General features: G+C 39.7%; 1 protein-coding gene across 1 annotated transcript in view; it reads left to right on the top strand.

Annotated features, from left to right (window-relative positions):
• Positions 1-20,592, top strand: part of SLCO5A1 (solute carrier organic anion transporter family member 5A1) — an 81,252-nt gene that overhangs the window by 46,701 nt on the left and 13,959 nt on the right. The window contains exons 4-6 of the mRNA XM_061995604.1: positions 2,679-2,843; positions 7,663-7,861; positions 19,834-19,993. Of these exons, the coding sequence (XP_061851588.1) occupies positions 2,679-2,843; positions 7,663-7,861; positions 19,834-19,993 (524 nt within the window). The remainder of the gene's footprint in view (positions 1-2,678; positions 2,844-7,662; positions 7,862-19,833; positions 19,994-20,592) is intronic.

Genomic DNA, 20,592 nt, shown 5'->3' with positions numbered 1-20,592 from the left:
TATGCTAGGAAGTTTCTCTTTATAAATCACAAGGAGCTTCAACCCTCAACTGCTGCAGGTGGTCTGTATTAGTGCAGCCTGCAGGAATAATCACTGTTTTATTTCCTGCCAAAAATTACAGTAATCAGCAGAGCTGTTCCCTGAAGAATCTTTCAAATGGGTGTAAGAGAACTTGTGCTTATTTCAAGACATTGAAGTTTATGTATTTATCAGTAGAAATCTAATTTAAAAATACTAATGAGTTTTGAAATTAATAATGACCTTTAGACTGAGTGCTCAGATGAGATGGAAGTAGGAAGCAACAGCAAGTACAACTCTACAACCAAACATCAGAGCAAAATGTTCATTAGCTCTGCAGTTCTTTACCTAATTAGTTCTTCAGTATCTTTAGACTGAAAATTCTAAACCAGACATTTTCCCGGAGCTCTGTTTTACCAGGAAAAGTTGAACTGGATATTATGATATTTGGACCAGGCCCTTTAAAATAATGCATTTAGCAAAGATCTTGGCCAAGGACTTCCAGTTCATTTCTACAGAGAACATTTAATTCATCATACTAATAAAATGGTATTTCTCTCTGTGATGTCCAATCTTCTGAAAGTCTCCATCTTATTTTCTTCCTCATGTTGTCAGCATATGTGAGCAGCTGTCACCAAATAGCTCAGTTTCCAGCAGGAGTGATCCTGGCACTCCCTCTTTGGCACAGCAGTGGCAGCAGCATGGTCATAACCATTGCAGCACTCAGTCCTGCACCTTGTCCCCGGGGAAATCCTATTACACCTGCCCTATGGCAGACGTTTCCTTAAACTGCATCATCCAGCTACCTCAGAAGCTTTGTGAAAATTGGGTTAGAGCATCTTGGCTCTTGCCCTTTGGTTTCTTTTTGCATCTAAGCCACCATAAACTAACCCAATCCAACCCAACCCAAAAATAGACACAAAGCCAAAGCTGATGAGGGCTGTCATCTGATAGTATTACAGATATTTCATTGTTTTCTCTCTCTCATTTCCTTTTTAACAAATAATAAATTTGGTCAGCTGTATTTTAAACATGCAGCATGTTTGCCAATAATACTGATTCTATTTTATCATTGTACTTGCTACTGTAATGTAGTAAGTTGCATTACGATTTCCATATATTCGTGTTGATACTGTCTCACACCCCTGTCATCTTGTTTCTATCTGCTCTGTTGCAAAAAGTGCCAAACATTTAAAAAAACCCAAAACTGTAGGTGGTAAAACTCAGTAAGATTCAAATATGTGAGTGCTTCTTAATATGATTTATTCATTACTTAATTCTACAAAATTTTGTATTTAACATTTAATATATTTCTTTGTAGAGGCATCAAGAGAGCATTTGACTACATTAAAACAATAAACCTTGTACTCATAATGAATTCAGTGCACATTTTGATGACTGGCATAAGCTAAGATTGGATGCAGTCAGACAACTTAGGTGCTAATTTGCAACCTGACAAGTTTTGACATGACAAGAGTCTAAATTCTGTTTGCTTTTATACAGATAACCTACTGGAGTCAGTGCAGAAAGTGAGACAGATTTTTGACTTGACAACTTTTAACATCAATAAAATTCTCATTCAAGTTCTTACTCAACATGTTACTTCTTTTGGACTCTCTTGTCATCTGATTTAATGGGCTTTGATTCCAGCAGCATTCAATTTCTGTAGAAAGTGAAAAACAAATGAAAAAAAACCTTAGGAGGTTTGATATAATACTTGAACTAAAAATATGATCTTCGTAGAAGCCCCCCCACCAAAAAAAAGTTTAAAATCACACCATCTAATCTGAAAAAAAAAATTAAGTCTTGCATGGAGTTGTCATCATCTTGTGATGATGATTTGACATTACTGCAGAACTGAACTAAAAGTATTTAAGTGATTCTTTTAACTACAGTGCTGAATTTTGTGGGGTTTTGATATTTGTTTGGAGGATAATTGCAACATCTGTGAATAATTTTGCAATTTAAGTTAATGCTGGGCTCTCATTTGTAATTGATTATTTTATCCCTTCTGAGAATATTGAGATGTATGTAAGGTACGTTGAGATTCATTGATATTGTCCACATTTTTTTGGTATGTTTTGTCTGCATCTATTGTAAATACTTTAAAATCATGTACAAAAATGTTTAATTAAAAATCTTTTGGTTCTCTTAAAACATTATATTATTATCCCATCTTTCCAAGCATGGTCCTTGAAACAGAGAATTGCAAGGGAAGTATGTGATGTGTTTTCCTCCTATGGAGTGCAAAACTCAATACTATTGATTCGACAGTGTGATGTGTGTTGTATCATAGAAAACTTCAAAATAATACATCAGAATAATTCCAAAATTGCTACATTTTGTTGATGTTCATTTTTCCTTTATAATGTTGCTACGTAGACCCTGTTTCTTCAAATTATTTGTTAAAAAAGACCTCAGTTGTGTTTGTGAAAAGTGGGACTGCAACCCTGAGGCAATTGCAGTGAGATAGGGTAAGAGCAGACAGTGAAGACAGAAATCCCAAATATGCACACTCCCTTCCACTTGGCAAATGTAGCCAGATGCTAGCAAGCCATTATTGCCAGTCCATCTCAAAGAAAATCAGTTTGTTTTGTTTCAGTTTGCTTTTGTTTCTTGCTCATTTGTAACATTTGTTTGTAATTTTTGTCATTTTATAGAGCTTCCAAGAGCAGCTGTCAGGATCTTAAGCAACATGACATTCCTTTTTGTGAGTTTGTCATACACAGCTGAGAGTGCCATTGTCACAGCTTTTATTACCTTCATTCCCAAGTTCATCGAATCACAGTTTGGCATCCCAGCTTCTAATGCCAGCATCTACACTGGTAAGGCATTGCCATGTAGTGTAACTTTGCAAGGGTTGGTGTTCTTTGACTAATTAAATTAGTCAATGTAGGAATGAACCAAAACCGTGATTGTTAGGTGATTGAGTCCAGCTTTGTGCATTTGATTAGACATTCAGGTTGTTTATTGATGTTTGCTGTATGTCTTTAGTAAAATGTGAACACATTTGTGTTGTTAAAAGGCTAAGGTTTTCTATATGAGCCTGGACAGACATTTTCTAATATGCTGATGGTCTTCAAGGGGGAAGAATAGCAACAAAACCAGGCTAGAAAACCCATTAACATTGCTGCAATTTGTGTGCCTTAAAAGATCTTTCAAAGCTGTTCTTATTTTCTGTGAATTTTACTTCATTTTTGATCTTTAAAATATCCTAATCTTTCTATTTTCCCCAATGATGGGTTATTTGTCTTTCCCGTCCTTCAGTTGTCCCTGTCCTCCAAGCTGGTGGTTTTCTTCTTATTTATGTACTAAAACTGAGTGCACAATGACCTAGTCTAGTCAGGAGAGCTCCCCAAATCCTCTCCCACTTGTTTCAGATCTGAGACCCCTCTTTCAATGAGTGACACTGCCCCTGATGCTGCAGCAATGTACAACCAGTCCAGCTTCTAACAGAGCTGCAAACCACAAAATTTTAAGCTTTGTACTGCTGTGCTGGGAGGAGAAAGGGGAACCTCCCTTGGGAAGGGGCAGAAATGTTGTGCAGAATTGGGGACCCACATGTGTCTCTTCTACCTGCATCAAAGACAACTTGTCTTTATAAACATCTTTTTGACTTCTTCATAATGCTTCCCATGTAGAAGAGACATTAATTGCTAGGCAAATTACTTCTTTGCATTCCTGTGCTTCCAGATATTATGTCTGAGAAGGAATGACGGAGTGGAGACTGAGTTGTGGGAATGAGGGTGAAATATGGGGTGAGGTTGCCCAAGGTCATCGGTGAAGGAAAAGATAAAAAGTAGCAGAAGAAAGAAAGACACAGAGACTTCATGCAGGAATCATTTGTCACCTGCAGTGGCTGGAAGAAATGTGAGGAGTCTTTCTAGAGTGCAGAGGGGAAATGTCAGAGAAGTGCCATGTGGTGACTTCTATTTGAGAGCTTCCTGGGATGAGATTTTCTTCAGGGCATGAAGTCCTTGTTTTCTGTATATAAGGAGGAAACATTGATTGATGCGACTGTGATTCTATCTGAAGCTTAGAGTAGCTACAGACGCATAGGAGTTTTACTGTAATGAGTCTTGATGGGATGGCTACTCTGTAACTTGGTTCGTTCTCAGAATGAAGCAGAAACATTCTTGCCAGACAAAATATTCAACAGCCGGTACATTAAAGGAGGAAAAAGTGATGTGACCCTGTCCAGAGTGTGAAGCTGTTAACAAGTGTTGTTTTTGTTGTTACAAATTACTTGATAAAAGACTATTATATTGAAGCAGTAGATGAAATAGTTCAGGCTATATCTGTAACATGGAAAAGTGAGCACTGCTTCCACAACCTCAGCTCCTAAACTTAGCATTAAATTCAGCAGTTGTTCATTCTTCTAAATTATTTTTGTAGAAAACGTGGGAAAAGGAAACTTGGAAGTTCTATATTAGATTGCTAGTGGCTTATCTAGTAAATGACATGTCAAATTTCCAGACATCTGGTTAGAAAAAGAAGGCCATACATGTTTTTTTCTGTTACTACATCTGTACTTCATATGTACATTGCCAGCTGAGTACATGCGCTTGCTGAATCTCTTAATGTGACTGATGTAAAATCTATATTGGTCATTTTTATGTCTCACTTCATATGCAGTAGTTCTTTAACTAAGTCTCAATTTCTTTCTGTATTTAAACAAACTTTGCATTAATCATCAGCAAAAATGCCATGTGCCAAACTTCATACCTTGAACTTGTGCAGCTTGTGCTGCAGCCTAGACTTGCTTGGAGTTTTCTTTTCTGTGTGTAGGACAGGTGATGTTTAACCTCCAGGCTTTCTTAATTAAAAAAAAACAAAACAAAAGAAAAGCCAGAACTCTGACTTTAGATTACAGGTAGATCTTAGGCAATTCCAGGTTAAAATTTCAGGTGCTTTGGTGGCAGATTTATTTGCAGAAGAGAGTTACAATTCAAATAATTTGTAATTGGAAGAACTGCATAATAGATATTGTAAGCCACCGTTCTGGCAACTTCTGCTGAAATGTTTACAAATGTTTACCTTTAATTTTAGAAAAGGTGTAATATGTATATCAGACTGAATTGGTTTGAAAATCCCCACAGTATTCCCTTTGGAATGATATCCTGATTAGAAGACATTGCAGTTCTCTGTTCTGACTATTAGTAGTTGTTAAGATCATCTTTTGCCACTGTGGAAAGCCTTGAGTGCTGCAACATCCTGACAACAGCAAAAAGGACAAAGCTTGAAAATTGCTGACTGAAAGCTGATATTGCCTCAGAGCACTGTATCCAGGAGTGTATTTAGCACATGCACAGTTTCTGTAAGCCAAACTGTCATTATAAAATGAAGGAGGGTGTAGTACAACAGCTTAGTATCAGTTCTTAAGCTTTATTCCTTTAAACGCCTTTGAAAAAGAAGAATGCCTGTCCTAATTAAATGTACAGGCTTTGCTTTGCCCTGGAAGCTCGTCTGGAAGTGTACTGTAGTAGTTGCTTTTCTGTGACAGTACATCACTTCTGATTCGCATCCCCTGCAGAAAACCAGGGACATAAGGATGAAGAGTTTGTACTTGGGGCAAGAGAACCTGTCACACTTCCTAACACATAGGGGAGGGTATGAGTACTTCCTTCTGTGCCTTCACCACAAACAGTGAAATATGTGCCTGCTCATCCAAATTCTCCTAGCAAGAGAATTTTTCCATTCCCAGCTCCATTTTGCATGGAGAAATTGGTCTTTTTGTTTCTTCTATGTAGGTTTTCCTTTACCACTTCATCTTCATGAATGAGAATGAGCCTTGGCAGGCAATTTGTTCATGTTCTCATTTTTCATGTTCTGATCTTCGTGTGTGGCAGAGGATGGATGAAAACAGCAGGGGACCATAACTCATTAATGGAAGAACCACTAACCTAATGCCTCACAAAATGTTGTATGTGCTCAGTTTTGACAAGGTACTAGACATAGACACACAGCGTCTCAGTTCTAGTGAAAGCCTTTTCTAATATCTGTGCCCTCAAGAGCATAAGAAAGAAAAGATCAATTCATTTCAAAAAGAGTTTAAGCTAATAGGTGGAAGAAACAAGAATAAAATACTGAGCTTAGTTTATTGTCAGTAAGCCCTTACTGTGGGTTAGATCCTTAGTTCACATAAACTGATGTATCTATGGATTTGGTCTGTGGAATTTGGTTCACCTGACAGGGGTGTTTTAGGAGGCATTGCAAATCATGCCAATCTGCCTTCGGCATGGGTGTGGGCTTCACAGAGCAGGTCATGCCTGGTAAGCTCAGATGGCTGAGCTACCACTTTTACCCAGAGAGAACATTTGCAGTGCAAGTGAAAGGATTTGCATTATTTCTTTCCCTCATTCATATTCAGTCATTGAAGGTGAGAGCTGTAACAGCTCAAGAGAGATAACAGCTTTGAACTTTGTGAAAATTGTTTAATTCTCCCGGGACTTATACATTTCTGCTCTTATGAGAAAGCCTGGTTTTTGTTCTTTGAAAGGTTATTATTAAGAGTCTTCCACATGAAATGACATTTTACTTTATAATGCTGTTGGTGATGGCAGTATAATTAAGGCAGCAACTATTTTTTTCCTCTTAGTTTGACTTTTATGTTCTCAACACTTTGATAAATATGATGTCCTCTTCACCTTTTGACAAATTAACAGAGATTGAGAATCCTTTGAAATAGTGTTGAAGATATTTGCAACTGATAGTCTTAGTGGCTTCCTTAAAAAGAAGACCAACATCCTTTAAGAATTTGAATTATAAAGGTTAGCTCCTTCTTTGGACATGTATCTACCAAAAGTTGTTTAAATTCCATATTTATGTGGAATGGATCTTTATTAGTAAAGAGCTAATTTAAAGACTGTCTCACATGTCAGTGAGAAGCAAAAGCCAAGGGAAGTGGAGAAGTGCAAGACATTCACTGATTTAACACCACCTCAGGCCCCAACGAGTGAGGACAGCCTGGTGATGTGTTGCTGAACTGCCACTTTATAACTGCAGAAGCAGCATGACAGAAATTTCATAAGCACATCTTCTATGTCTTAAACTTACCCTAATACTATATTCTAATATCTTAATTTCTTTCAACATGGTCAACCCCATGTGGCTATGCTGAGATGAATTGGGGTGCTGATATAGGAAAGTGTTATTCAGCTTGAATAAAATATCCAGAAGGCAGAATTTGTGGCCAGGTTCACGCATGCAGTTGCAGGTGGGCAGGCTTCTGGGGTCCTGCCTGTGGTTAGCGCTTGTACTTCAGCAGAATTAATCATGACAATAGGTAGAGGAAGATTCCCATCCAAACCTGGGCTTCTTCAAATTTTCAGTAGTTAAACAGGAGCAATATATAACCCTTCTTCCCATTCTAAAATAAATACAAAGCAATGTTTCTGCTTGTAAGTACAATAGTTCTCTCATGGTGCTTTGGCTGCTGGTAATATCATAAGGAGGCTTTTATTAATTCTTTGACAACACTCCAGAGATTTGAAAAGCCTGACTCAGTTTGCTAGCAGAGAATCAGACAATGGAGATCTTAGTGCAGCATTTGCAGTCGTCTAACTAGGGGATAAAACCAATATTTATGTTTTATACCATTTCCATAGGTCTTGTTTTAATGTTGCTCAAATTTCTTCCTGGCAGGTGTGATCATTGTCCCAAGTGCTGGTGTGGGTATTGTCCTAGGCGGCTACATTATAAAAAAACTGAAACTTGGTGCAAGAGAGTCTGCAAAGTTGGCTATGATCTGCAGTGGTGTATCTCTGCTGTGCTTTTCCACTCTTTTCATTGTTGGATGTGAAAGCATTAATCTAGGGGGAATAAATATACCTTACACGACTGGGTAAGTATCGTGGAAGCATCTGTGACAAAACCAGCTCTTTGCAGTAAGCTTGATAAAGAAAGGTAAAAAATGTCGATGGCAGACATACTGAAGAAGCAAGATGTTCAAATGAAAATTTGGTGAGTATTGTGATGTAAACTCATGCTGTTACTATGTGGCCCCTTGGTTTAACATTTAGTTTGTAATGAAGTTTACATAATAACTCCTCTTTTTGGAGGACGGGAAAGCTTGTTAGAATGGACTTCAGTGATTTTTGCAGGCAAATAAGAATAGTATCCTCTGTAGATTGCTCGGAGTTTAGTGGGAATTTCAAAATGTTTTGTTTTCTGTTCATGGAAAATGTGAACATACTAATGAGACTGTAAAGATTATTTCTGAACAGATTTGTTTATTATCATGACAATAGTGTCTTAGATCTACAGTCCCTATTTGAGAGCACTCACTTGGATACGTGCTGTCAACATTATTGGCATGTGCTGCTTCTGAACCCCTTACTAGTTGTATGAATGCCCTGCGGCACTTGCTGAATCATCATCAAGACAATGACTACATCATAGCCCTTAAAAATATATTGAGAATGAAGTAAACTGTCATGAAAAAGAAGGTGCGGACGTAGGAAGGTATTGTGAGGGATTTAGGCTGTGGCATTAAGAAAAGTGTGGAAAATCGTTTAAAAAAAAAAAAGGGGGAATATTTGGAAGGAAGGCAATGTGATTAAAGTTATGAGAAGGTGTTTCACTGGAAAGTGAAGCCCGATTATGAGCTTTTGTTTTCTTGTTTTGTATATTAGCTTTACCCCAAAATTGCCTTCTTCATGTAGTTAAGCACTAGAACAGAGTAAGCATTCTAAGAGCAATGTTTTTCCCCTTGCTTTTACATCTGAGGCAACATCTGTCTTTTATTTATGGCCAGCTGCTGGGTATCAGATCCATTTGAATGTCTCATTTTTAAGGCTCAACTCTGGACATATTGAAGTTTGGATGAGAGTGCAGAAGAAGTGTGGAGCAGGAAAGGAGATTATAAGATTGGGAAAGAAAAATCCCTACAATGGGGTAGTGAGCAAGCCAAGTGAAGAAACAGAGGAGAAATGTGAAGCAAGGAAGAAAGAAAATAGACACTGTTTACACATGGAATGTTTTTTATTGTGTGTTGCTGGATGTTACTGTATTGCTGTCAAACCCTAATCCTAGAGCAAGGAAACCAGCAACTGAAAGTCATGAGCTGATGGAAAGCTAGTTTATTGCTTTTTATTCTCAATACCTGAACTTAAAGCTTGGTGCTGAGAGGCAGACTGTAGAGGGGAGTAGCATGCTGATATATCCTCATATAAGCATAGTGGGCTGAAGAACGAGAAAATGAGGATGGGAAGGGAGTGGAATGCTTTGATTGTCCAGTTTCTATTGATGTTTGTGACAGCAAATGGGTGTAGATAAAGGCATGAAAATTATTAGGAATTAAAACATAAATAAATTTCTGATAGCAATTAATTGAACTGTGTGACAAGTCAGTGTCCCTGTTTGGCTAATGAGAAAGCTTTACTTTTCTGTTTGTGAAAAAAGTGCTATTTAATTGAAATCTATATCTAAATTGAAGGCATATTGCTAGATAACACATACCCTTCATGCTGGAATTTGGAGAGTTTCAATTTTTTTTTGCAGTAAGTAATAACATTTGCAGTAAATACATATCATGAATTGAAATAGGCGTCTTATTCACAACCCTCTGAAAGTCTGCAGTAGCATTAATTCTTTACCAGCTTCATCAAATTGTTGAGAAAAGAAGTGAAAGATAGTAGTGATAAAATTCTCAAAAGTGTTGAGGTATATCATCTCTTTGAAATCAGTATAAAAATCTGTATGCTTGGACTGTAATGTCGTCAGATGTTGAGCATTACCAGCATGTTATAAAGCATGGTTGAGGAGTTTGCATCCCCAGCCCTATATGATTTCTTTTGAATGCAGAGATCAAATCCAAATTTATTACCAAAATGATAATAAGAAAGCAGCACTACACATAAATTCATCTCAAATATCTGACATGATAAACGTTCTCTTAATCATCATCATCAATCATTTCATAACTTGAAATCATTTACTTGATAGGCAACTCTTTAACTCAGACATCAAAGAATGTTATTGTTCATGTAAAGAAAAAGCCATGCTTTCATTCTGAGGTTTAATAAGCACATACTTTACTGTCTAGTTGCAATGCAGGGCCATGTGTGGACATCAAAGCCAGCTCAACAGGCTAGATGGGATAGGAGATGCAGTATAGCTACTTGGTTCAGAGTGAGTGTCTTGCATGGCAGTCTGCATAAACATGGTTGTGCCAGGTCTGAGCTCCCTGCACTCACAACAGCCCAGAGATCTCATCTGTACTAGGCAATGTAGTTATACCCTGCAGGAGAATCTCTTCTGGACAAACATGCTCAGAATTCTACTGTTCTTTTAGCTTTGATGAATGGAGATATAAACAAGTACAGAGGAGAAGGATAAGCTGTGTTTTAGTTAATACAGAAATATGTGCATGCCAGTACTCATAAATGGTATTTTATAATTCAGTGTGTTTTATAACTTAGTATTTTTCTGACGATACCAGCTGTGGGGAATTGGTTGGGACCCGGAGGCATGCACAGATTGGAATACATTTGCAAGGATTTTTTGCTTTTATGTTGGGTACAAGCATTTTTATTGTTATTGGTGTGTCATCAGCAGTTCTGTTATCAGGAAGGTCAAGGGCACCTCTGTATTATATATCTCATCATTTTAGAACATGTTGTTCCATGCCCTAGCTTTGTCTCCGAAGGCACATTTGATATTTGAACACAGAGTAAGGAGCTTTTTGTCAAACCATAATACAACATCTCTTTTCTTGCACTATAACCAGCATTTGAATGGGAAGTCCTAATTCAGAGAATTGTCTCTTTGTCCAGTCAGCTTTTGAGTATCTCCACAGACTCTCCAGGCAACCTGTGCCAGTACTTGGTCACCCTCACAATGAAAAAGTGTTTCCTGGTGTTCAGAGGGAACCTTCCGTCTTTCAATTTGTTCCCATTGTCTCTAGCCCTGTCACTGGGCACCACTGGGAAGAGCCTATCTCTGTTCTCATTACACCCTACCTTCAGGTATTTAAATACATTGATGCGATCTACCTGAACCTTTTCCCAGATGGAACAATCCCAGCTCTCTCAGTGGCTTTCCTCAGAGGGGAAAAGCTCCAGTCTTTTTGTACCTTAGTGGCCCTTCACTGGATTCTCTCCAGTATGTTCATGTTTCTCTTTTACTGGGGAGCTCAGAACTGGACCCAGCACTGTAGATGTGGTCTCACCATTGCAGAATAAAAGGGAAATACTAGAAGTCAGATGCCTTGATTGTTTTTAGATGTCTCTTCCATGTTTTGTGGTACAAAGCAATTAAACCAGGCTCTGTGAGGAGCTTACTCATAGTGACAGATTCTTGGATTAGTTCAGTTCCATCTCTCACATTTCTGGTATGTAATGAATCAAAACAGACCCTTTTTGATTGCTTTCTGTTTTGATGGAATTAAGGTTTAATTAAAGCGTGCAATTGACTTACTGAGGCACTTCACAGAAAAAAAAAATAATTCTATTCGTCCTCTTGTACCACCACTTTGGATTTCTTTTGTTTTTGTATCTCTTTCAGTCCAGTCAGCCAGTTGGATACCTTAACTTGAAAGCAGTGACTAATTGGATCAGAACAATAACAACAAAGAAGGAATCCAGCTAACACAGTGAGAGGGTCCCTTGTTTGACAGCTACACAAAAATTGCATCATTGCTGCAATTCCAGCTGCTCACCAACAAGGAGACTGCAGTTCTCTACCATCCAGAATGTACTTCAATGCCAAACCATAAATATTGCTATCAAATTAAGATAATCCTTTTTATCATATAGCCCAAAGTGAAGATTGTAGACATTATGTGGTGAGGGTTATCTCATTTCCCATGTATTTCCTTGATCTTCTAAGTTACTTTAGCGATCTAAATAAGTATAAATAAAACCATGTGCAAACCAATTATTTGTTTAGATGTTACCAAAATATAGTCAGGTATTTAAAAAAAAACCAAAGCTGCATTTCATTTAGAATGTAGATTCATGGGCAGAGGGTCCACCTTTTTTTCCCTAATGTATGTTTTGACTACCAACACAATGAGATTTCAGTCCAAGCCTGATTATCTGAAATAACAGGTCACTGCTCTGAAAGCTCCAGACATTAAATCTCACCTTATACTTTCCCTTTTCTTACTTTACTCCCATACCACAAGTCTTCCACAGAGTAATAGTTAGAGATGAGAACAGGATTTGGGGGAAAAAAAGTAGGAACTAGAGTCCCTTTTGATAACATCTCCTCTTTATTAACTTTACCAGTATTGTGGAGACACAGAACAGTGTCCCCAAGAAGTGAACAAATGCAGTTTGTCAGATGGCATTCTGGGTTTTGTCCAAGCACACACGTTCACCAAACTTGTAATTGAACCTTATTAATGAAAGGAGCAACATTATTGTTTGGAATTGAAAGAGTAGTTCAGGAAAGGCTGTTGTTTGGGGCTGGTTTCTGTTAGTGTGCACCTGCATGACCAGTGTCCTTGGCAACTCAGGTACAGCAGCACTGTGAGCTGACAGCATCTGCACTCACCGGAACAAGCAGGGCTTTTTGTCAGACATCCCATGTGTCTACAGCAGTGGGGGCATTGAAACTAGGCTACTTGTCCTGCAGGCCAGCTCACTAGCTTTGCTGCAATTTCCATAAGAGCCTGTTCTTTCTGACCCATTCAGGTAAATCTTCAGTGTGCTGTGCAGTAATTCAGGAATCAATGCTCTGTTTTCCTTTGTGGAGAATAGGCAGCCTCAGTGTCAGAAGACAGGATTAGTAAGTACTTTGGTTCACCTTGCTGCTGGAAAAATGCATACCTTCAAGAAAAAAATGATACCTTCCTATTGGAAGTGTCCCTAGAAATCAGCTGTGCTATATGGTAGATCACGAGATGAAAATGGGATTACGTAGAAATGTCAGTAGAGATCTCACATCCCCAGCATCTCAATTCCTTCATCTTTCATTAGTTTCCCATCACTGAAAGAGAACAAAAAGCAAACAGTGAAAGTAATGAAGGTGAGAGGAACCTCATGAGGTTCAACAAGGACAAGTGCAGAGTCCTGCATCTTGGGAGGATGCACCAGTACAGGCTGGGGACTGACCTGCTGGAAAGCAGCTCTGCAGAGAGAGACCTGGGAGTCCTTATTGATAACAATCTAACCATGAGCCAGAAATGTGCCCTCATGGCCAAGAAGGTCAATGGCATTCTGGGATGCATCAAGAAGAATGTAACCAGCAGGTTGAGTGAGGTTCTGCTCCCTCTCTGCTCTGGTGAGGCCTCATCTGGACTCCTGTGTCCAGTTCTGGGCTCCCCAGCTCAAGAGGGACAGAGAACTTCTGGAGAGAGTCCAGCGCAGGGCCACCAAGATGATCAGGGCACTGGAGCATCTTCTGTATGAGAAAAGGCTGAAGGAACTGGGGCTGTTTAGTCTGGAGAAGAGGAGACTGAGGGGGGAATCTCATTAATTTTACAAATGCCTAAATGGTGGATGTCAGGAGGTTGGGGCATCCTTTTTTCCTATGTTATCTAGCAACAGGACAAGGGGTAATGAGTTGAAGTTGGAACACAGAATGTTCCATTTAAACTTAAGAGAAAGCTATTTAACCGTGAGGGTGACAGAGCCCTGATATTGGCTGCCAATGGAGGTTGTGGAGTCTCCTTCTTTGGAGGTCTTCAAGAGCTGCCTGGACGTGTTCCTATGCGATTAGATGGACCTGCTTCTGCAGGGGGGTTGGACTAGATGATCTCTAAAGGTCCCTTCCAACCCCTACCATTCCATGATTCTATGAACTCCTTGCAATTGTCTGATAAAGAGCTTTTGGAAACAGAGTTAATAGATCATTTTCTGTATCACATATTCTTGAAAGAATGAAGAAACAATCTCTTTGCATGCAAGGCATTTGCTGTAAACGACACAAAAAATCCCCCACAGAAACCTGACAGGGATTTGCTGAGGTACAAAAGGATATGAAAGCTGGAGAGACGCAGCTTTCAGTAGCTTGTTATTAATCTGAGCATATTTGCTTTGTGTATCTGTAAACTTCAGGCTTCTTCCGGGGCAAACAAAAAAATGCCTCTGAGATTAAGTTGTCATAGTGGCCTCAGTTCAATTTCCAATTTCACGTTTCTCATTTCTTACATGCCTGAGTTCCTTCACCTCTATTTTTAAGCTGATTTCCTAACCTCTGCCGTTGTAATGTTCAGCAGTGCAGCTGAAGTAAGTTAGCTACGTAAGTGGAGCAAGCCAGGACTGGGCTCTCCTGCCTATGGAACAAGACCCATCTGCTGCTGAGAAGGATTTTAGGTGATGGAGGATAAGAAGTCAGAAGAATGTATTTCACAGGGTGGGAGAGATTGGAGAGGGAAACCTGAGCTCGTGTCTTTCCCAACAGTATGGGCTATTGCTGGACCTGTCCATGTGCACAGTGGCATAGCCCTGCTGGCAGCTGGGACCTGGGCACAAGGATCTCCCAGGCAGGCTCAGCAGTTCCTGTTTACCCCAACTGTTCAGGCATCTGGGACATCCAGCTCAGCAGGCTGATGAAGAGCTTGAGAAACTCCAAAAATGCTGCCTGTTCTGTTGGTGTGAAAAACTTCAGTCCCTATGCTGCTGAAATCAGTATGTTCCCAAGGAATGTTTTGATGATTTCATATTTTCCATCTGAAAAAATAATCTGTTGAGAGATTACTGGAAAAGTCTGCTGGTTGCAATATGACATGTTGCTACATATTGCATTCTGCAATCCAGTGTTATACAGTAAGACAAGTTTCTGTGGATAGCTGAGAAGGCGACAGAATCAATATCAGTCCTAGAGATTTAATTTCCTGCTCAAGCTGCAACTTGTTTCTAAACCTGTGCCTTGGTTGTTTATGGTACAAGAAAGAAAACACTCAGAAAGGATTTGGTTAACATCCAACTAGACCACAAAGTGTAAAGTAGCTCCAAGAGCTAAATTTGTGAACTTGATTTGTGTGATCAGTAGACAGTCAATAAATATTTAAGAGCTACTTAGTAACATTTGATGGGCTGCAAAAGTGCCCAGCTGCAAAAACACCTGTATTCAGCAACAGCAAATGGTGGTGTATAAATAAATTAAAAATTGGTCAAGTGGAAGCCACTGAGCAGTCATACTGCTTAGTGTCACTGGTGACAGGAGGTGAGGTGACAGATGGCATGGGTGACAGTCGCTGTGTGTATAGTGGATCCTGAGCTGAGTTTCTGATCTAACTGGGTGTGGAAGGTAGGAGCAGAACAACATCTCTTGTGGTCCATGGAGTAGCTGGCGTGCAGTGAGTCTGATGCTGACTATGTACTGCGGACCTGTCCGTATGTTATAGATGTGAAGACAAGCAAAGAGCAGACCTTGAGGGGCTTTGTAGCCATGACAGTCTGTGAGCATGTGTGTGTATGGGATCTCAAGGATGCAGCCACAGACGCAGTCCAGATTACTGTTCAGCTCCTGTCTGGCTGAGGAGGTGCTAGAATTCCCTGAGTATCTACTGATCTGCTTGGAGCAGAGATACTTGAGGTAATTTTAAACAGCAGTGACTGTTGAGCAGTACTGAGTACAGGGCAAACAAGGTAGCATAGATAGTTCAGTATTGCACTGTGGAGCCTGGTGTGGAGAGGTTTTGCATACCAACGTAATTTCCAAGGCAAGATTTTTTTCTTACAGCGCATGTGCAAATAGTCTTGCCACAGTAAAGCTCAGTATTTAGCTCTGTGTGGGTTTGCAGACTCTGCAGGGGTCATACTGGCATTTGTTCTCAGAAATTCAAGTCTTCTGGATAGGACTGCACAGAGACCATAGGCAGAAATAGAACAGTGCCTGCAGCTCTATATATCACTCAGGTGTGAGAAGGCAAAGGGCAGAGTCTTCTCCTGGAGTTGGGGATTTTCATTTGTATATTCTAGTATCTGGAAAAGGCCTTTAAATTTCACTCTTGCAACCTCTCCTCTGTCACATTCAACATTGCTTAGATTGCTTCAATATTCTTTGGAACTGGATTTTCATACCTAATCAGTGGATTACTGGATAAATGATGCAATGAAGGACACTTTTTCACTTCCATTTGTGAAAAAACTGTCAGCTAGTTTAAAAGTATCAGGCAGGAAGTGGAAGAGACAGCCATGTGTCACAGAATTAGGCAGAGACAGCCTCTTGGGAGAAGATCAAGAAGCCGTGCCACTGTGTGGATTGAGGCCAAAGTGACTATAGCTGGAGTCATAGAATCATAGAACCATTTAGGTTAGAAAAGACCTTTAAGATCATCGAGTATAACCATTAATCCAGCACTATCACATCCACCACTAAACCAAGTCCCTAAGCAGCATATCTGCACATCTTTTAAATGCCTCCAGGGATGACGACTCAGCCATTTCCCTGGGCAACCATAAGCCACAATGTCTTGCAGTCTGTGAAACACTGGGGAAAGGTGGCACATGGAGTATTCAAAGTAATCTTCCAAACTAAGCTAATGACACACCAAAGGAAATATGGACAGGATTGAGATCACATTCAGATTAATCAGGGAAGATGCAAAGAGACACCATTCTGCATCTTGCTGATGAGAAGATGTAGATTTGAGCTCCTTTAGGTTGAGAAGGACCTGGTTCCCACCTTAGGCAACTGCAGAGTCAGTGAAGAAGAGGAAGCTTCCTCCTCCGCTTCAGAAGAGATCTATTCCAAATCCATGGTGTGTCTGGAGAAGGCTGTCAGCAAGAAGAGGTAGCTTTTTGCTCCATACGTAGGAACTCACTGAGCTGTCTGTAGCAAGCACCAGTGTTTGTGTTGTGTCAGGGTGCAGATTGCATGCTCCTCACTTCTAAGACCTTAATTACTAAGTTAAGGAGTTCAGCTGGCGAGTCCCAGCTCAGCTCTGTCACTGCTAAGTGCTGTTGTGAAGAAAGCTAGAGGTGAGGGCCTGCCCCTGCTTTCTTTTCATCTTGGTGCACTATCATTGGTCTGAGTCTGGTTGTGATTGCTGTCTCTGGAACCAATTCTGATCTGATCTTGCCATCACTCTTGGCTCTCATCTCACCTTCCCTGGCCAGAGTGCCCATCAGAGAGTCATTGGAGTTATGAGGTCCGCACTTTCATTACTTAATTTTTTGGAGAGTTTCAAAAGTGCCAGCTATCTTGGTTCTTTTCAGACCTGCCTTTCTGACTTTGGCACCTGGTAGGACAAAAAACTTTCAAGTTTAGGTATGGCACATTATGGCCTATAAAGGAAGTGGCTTGAAACTGTCTGTCTTCCAAAATACTTGTGTATCCTAACATTTGGTTACTTTGAGATACAAAATAGCTCTAGAGTGCAGCTAGGACAGAAAGTAACATAAAATTATGAGTATTTTCCTTAGTAACAGGAGAAGCTTCAGGTGAAAACATGGATATCAGCTGCTTTTCTGTTTTCAGTGACTTGGAATCTCTTTATGCAGTGAAGTGGAAGCACAGGTGCAGAATCCAGAAATAATGATTTCTTTAGAAAGAAAAGTATTTAGGAAACAAGAGCTAGAGTCACTAGCCTCAGCCAGCACTATCCCTTGGAAATAGATTGGTTTGAATAAGGTCATTCAGGTAACTTTTCAATTGCCTTAATGCATTCATGCTGCTGGCAGTAGTTTAAGCCCAGATGAAATTCTAAATGAGGTGCAGAAAATTGATCCAGCAATAAACCACACTGCAGACTCTTGCTTTTCCACTTATTAGATTAATTTAGCAACCTGAAACAAGACAGAGAGCGTGGCAAGTGCAGTAAAAATAGGTATAAATAAACCACGGTCCATTTAAAAAGTCACATTTGTTATAATTTGGCTGAATAATGACAGCAGAAAATAACTTACATTTCAAGGTGTGTCTGCATATATATCTAAGCAGAACCTCTTTCGTACCTGAGCTCCACATTCAGTAATAGCATGGATAAAAGGTAATACTTTATGCCTAGACCTTCAAGTACCTTCTGGCATAGTGCCTTCAGATAATACTAAATGTGATTAGATTTGATTAGATCAGTTAATATTAGATGTGAGTTATTTCATTGTTATTTGTAGTCTTTAACCAGCAAAAGAAAAAAAAGCAATGCTGCAGAACTCATCTTGGCAATCCCAGTAACTGAAAGGGCCAAAGGTAGTATAGTAGCTCTTTTAAGAAACTAGTCTGAGGTTTTCAAGAAGAACTGCCCATTAAAAGCAAATGGATTTTCAGACTACTTATTTGTCAGAAAAGTACAGAATGGTCATCATCTACTTTTATTATAAATGAGACGTTTCTAGAGAGTAGAGATGGACACCTTACATCCTCGGATATTAGCTCTATATACACTGGGTCCAGTTATGCTAGTCTGTTTTTAATTTGTGAACAAAAAAAACTAGTATCCATTTTCTCTTTTCTCAAACTCTTTCCTTTTAACTCTGTTCCTCTATAATCAGAATTTGTGTCTACAGATACATAGGAGTTGTTTTATTATTATTTTCTTTCAATGAAGTTGCATTTGTGCCTGGTAATGCTTTTCCTCCTTTGTATCCAGTTGTATCCGGAGCTGATTTCTTTCTACTGATAGCAAAAAGCACCATTTGATCAGTTGGGTTTTTTTTCCCCTATCATCTTCTGATCTTAAGTCTGTAGTCTTATGGATATGACCATTGCTGTTACTAAGGCCTTTGTCAGTTCTGGATTGAGCTGCAGTGGTACAACCGATACAGTACAGTAGAGCTGCGGTGGGATTATATGTTTAGAAAATCTTGCTTCTAGCCATGAGTTGCACACTGGCACTCAGTGGTTAGTACTGGCTGCCCTTTGGTAGCTCAGGGTATCAGGATATTTTTTCTGCTTTAGATATTTGGCTTGCTCTGGGACTCCTAGTGCCCAGGGCAGTGTCATTTGAGGGGATCAAAGTTGCTTCTGAATGACCATCTTCCTTCAGACAAGGCCCAGATGTGCCATGCAGAAGGTGTTAACTGGAATACAGCATGCATTGGGAGAGACCTGTAGCTGTCTCAGTGCAGTGCTTCATTTGGTCCTTGTTACATGAGCCACTGAGCTCAGATGACTGTCATGAGCTGCTGGCTTGCTTGGGTTCCCTTTGCACAGTGCTCTTGCAGTGAGGAGGTGCCCAGGCTAGCATGACAATTGCCAGTGAAGAGCTGATGTGGTTCCCTGATGTAACAGTTGAGATCGGTTCAACCACCTGTTTGGAGCAGCAGTGAAAGATAGTGCAGAGCCTGCTTTTTGGAGTGTGTGTATGTCCTTCAGCTTTGAAATTTCTACCACCAAACCCTTCTTGGGAGGACCTAGAAAGCTGGGATTTGGCAAAATTTTGGGGAATGGTCCAGAAAAGTGGAGTAGTGGTTGTTTTACAGACATTTAGTAAAAGCATAGCACTCTTCTAGATCTAAAGAGCTTCCTGTAGATTTCACATATACTTGTAAATAATACAAGTATTATGTTTTCTGAACAATTGTTGTGTGTTGATGTGTTCACATAATGCTTACATCTCATCACTAGTGCCCTTCACTAGTAATCAACAATGAATTCTCACAGCTTAGGAGAGATGTAAAATAGTTGTATCTTAACTCTTAAGGAGAAAAAAAAACAGGGAAAAATACAACTGTTACCTAGGCAAATAAGATGCAAGTTTTAAACTTTGGTATTAGTTTTGTGTTATGATTTTAGTTGACGGCAAGAATGCCTTAAGTGTTCTTCTATACTGTTTAAATAATAAACATAACCTTGTGTTAATGCCATCTTTCTCTGATAATCGGTTTTCAGTTCTAGAGTTAATGAGTAGGATGTTTTTTCCCCCTGAACACCTGGATATTTGTGCTTGCTCTACTACCATGTTCTTTTTCCTTTCTTCAGTCCCACTCTTGCCATGGCCCACAGGAATCTGACTGGGAGCTGTAATGTTAACTGCGGATGTAAGATTCACGAGTATGAGCCTGTCTGTGGATCAGATGGAATAACATACTTTAATCCTTGCCTGGCTGGCTGCGTCAATGGTGGAAACCACAGCACAGGGGTAAGTACTTCATGCAGCCAACATATGAGTAGGTCCTTGGGACTGATATAAACCAAAGACTGCTCTGTTCTAGTGGGAGTATGCCCCCCGGCAATCTTCAGAGAAGTTGCTCTGCAGCTGACTCGTGTAAGTCTGTCTGTGTTTTGAAAGGTTGAAAATGCCACTATTGCATGGTCCCACCTCCCTTTCTTTCAGTGATGTATAGGTTTGAGGCACAAGCTCACACAGTCTTGCCACAAGCTCATCAGTGTTACTATTAAGAACAGTTCTGTGGGTCTTTTGTCTCCATCTCTGAATGAAAGTAAGAACAACTCTTCAGATAGTTAAAAGTGTTTTAAACCCCTGTTTAAATTTAGCTGTGGCCTGTTTAAAGTAATTAGTTTGTCAGCCTCATAATTTTGTGTAAGTAGCTGTTCCACCTGTACCAATATATTGATAGGCCTTCTGTTTGTGTGGATAGGTAAAAGACTACCTGTATTCCACTCTTGTAAAATAAATTTGACATTCTGCCCTTTATCTAAACCTCTTCCAGCCTAAACGGAGCTATTGTCATTGAACTCAAGTAATGAGAACTTAAAGAGTGTAATTAATCCACTTTC

Source organism: Colius striatus, chromosome 4 (genome assembly GCF_028858725.1).
Source record: "Colius striatus isolate bColStr4 chromosome 4, bColStr4.1.hap1, whole genome shotgun sequence".
Taxonomy (NCBI): Eukaryota; Metazoa; Chordata; class Aves; order Coliiformes; family Coliidae; genus Colius; species Colius striatus.
The sequence above is the reverse complement of the archived record's forward strand: the minus strand, read 5'-3'. Positions and strand labels throughout refer to the sequence as shown.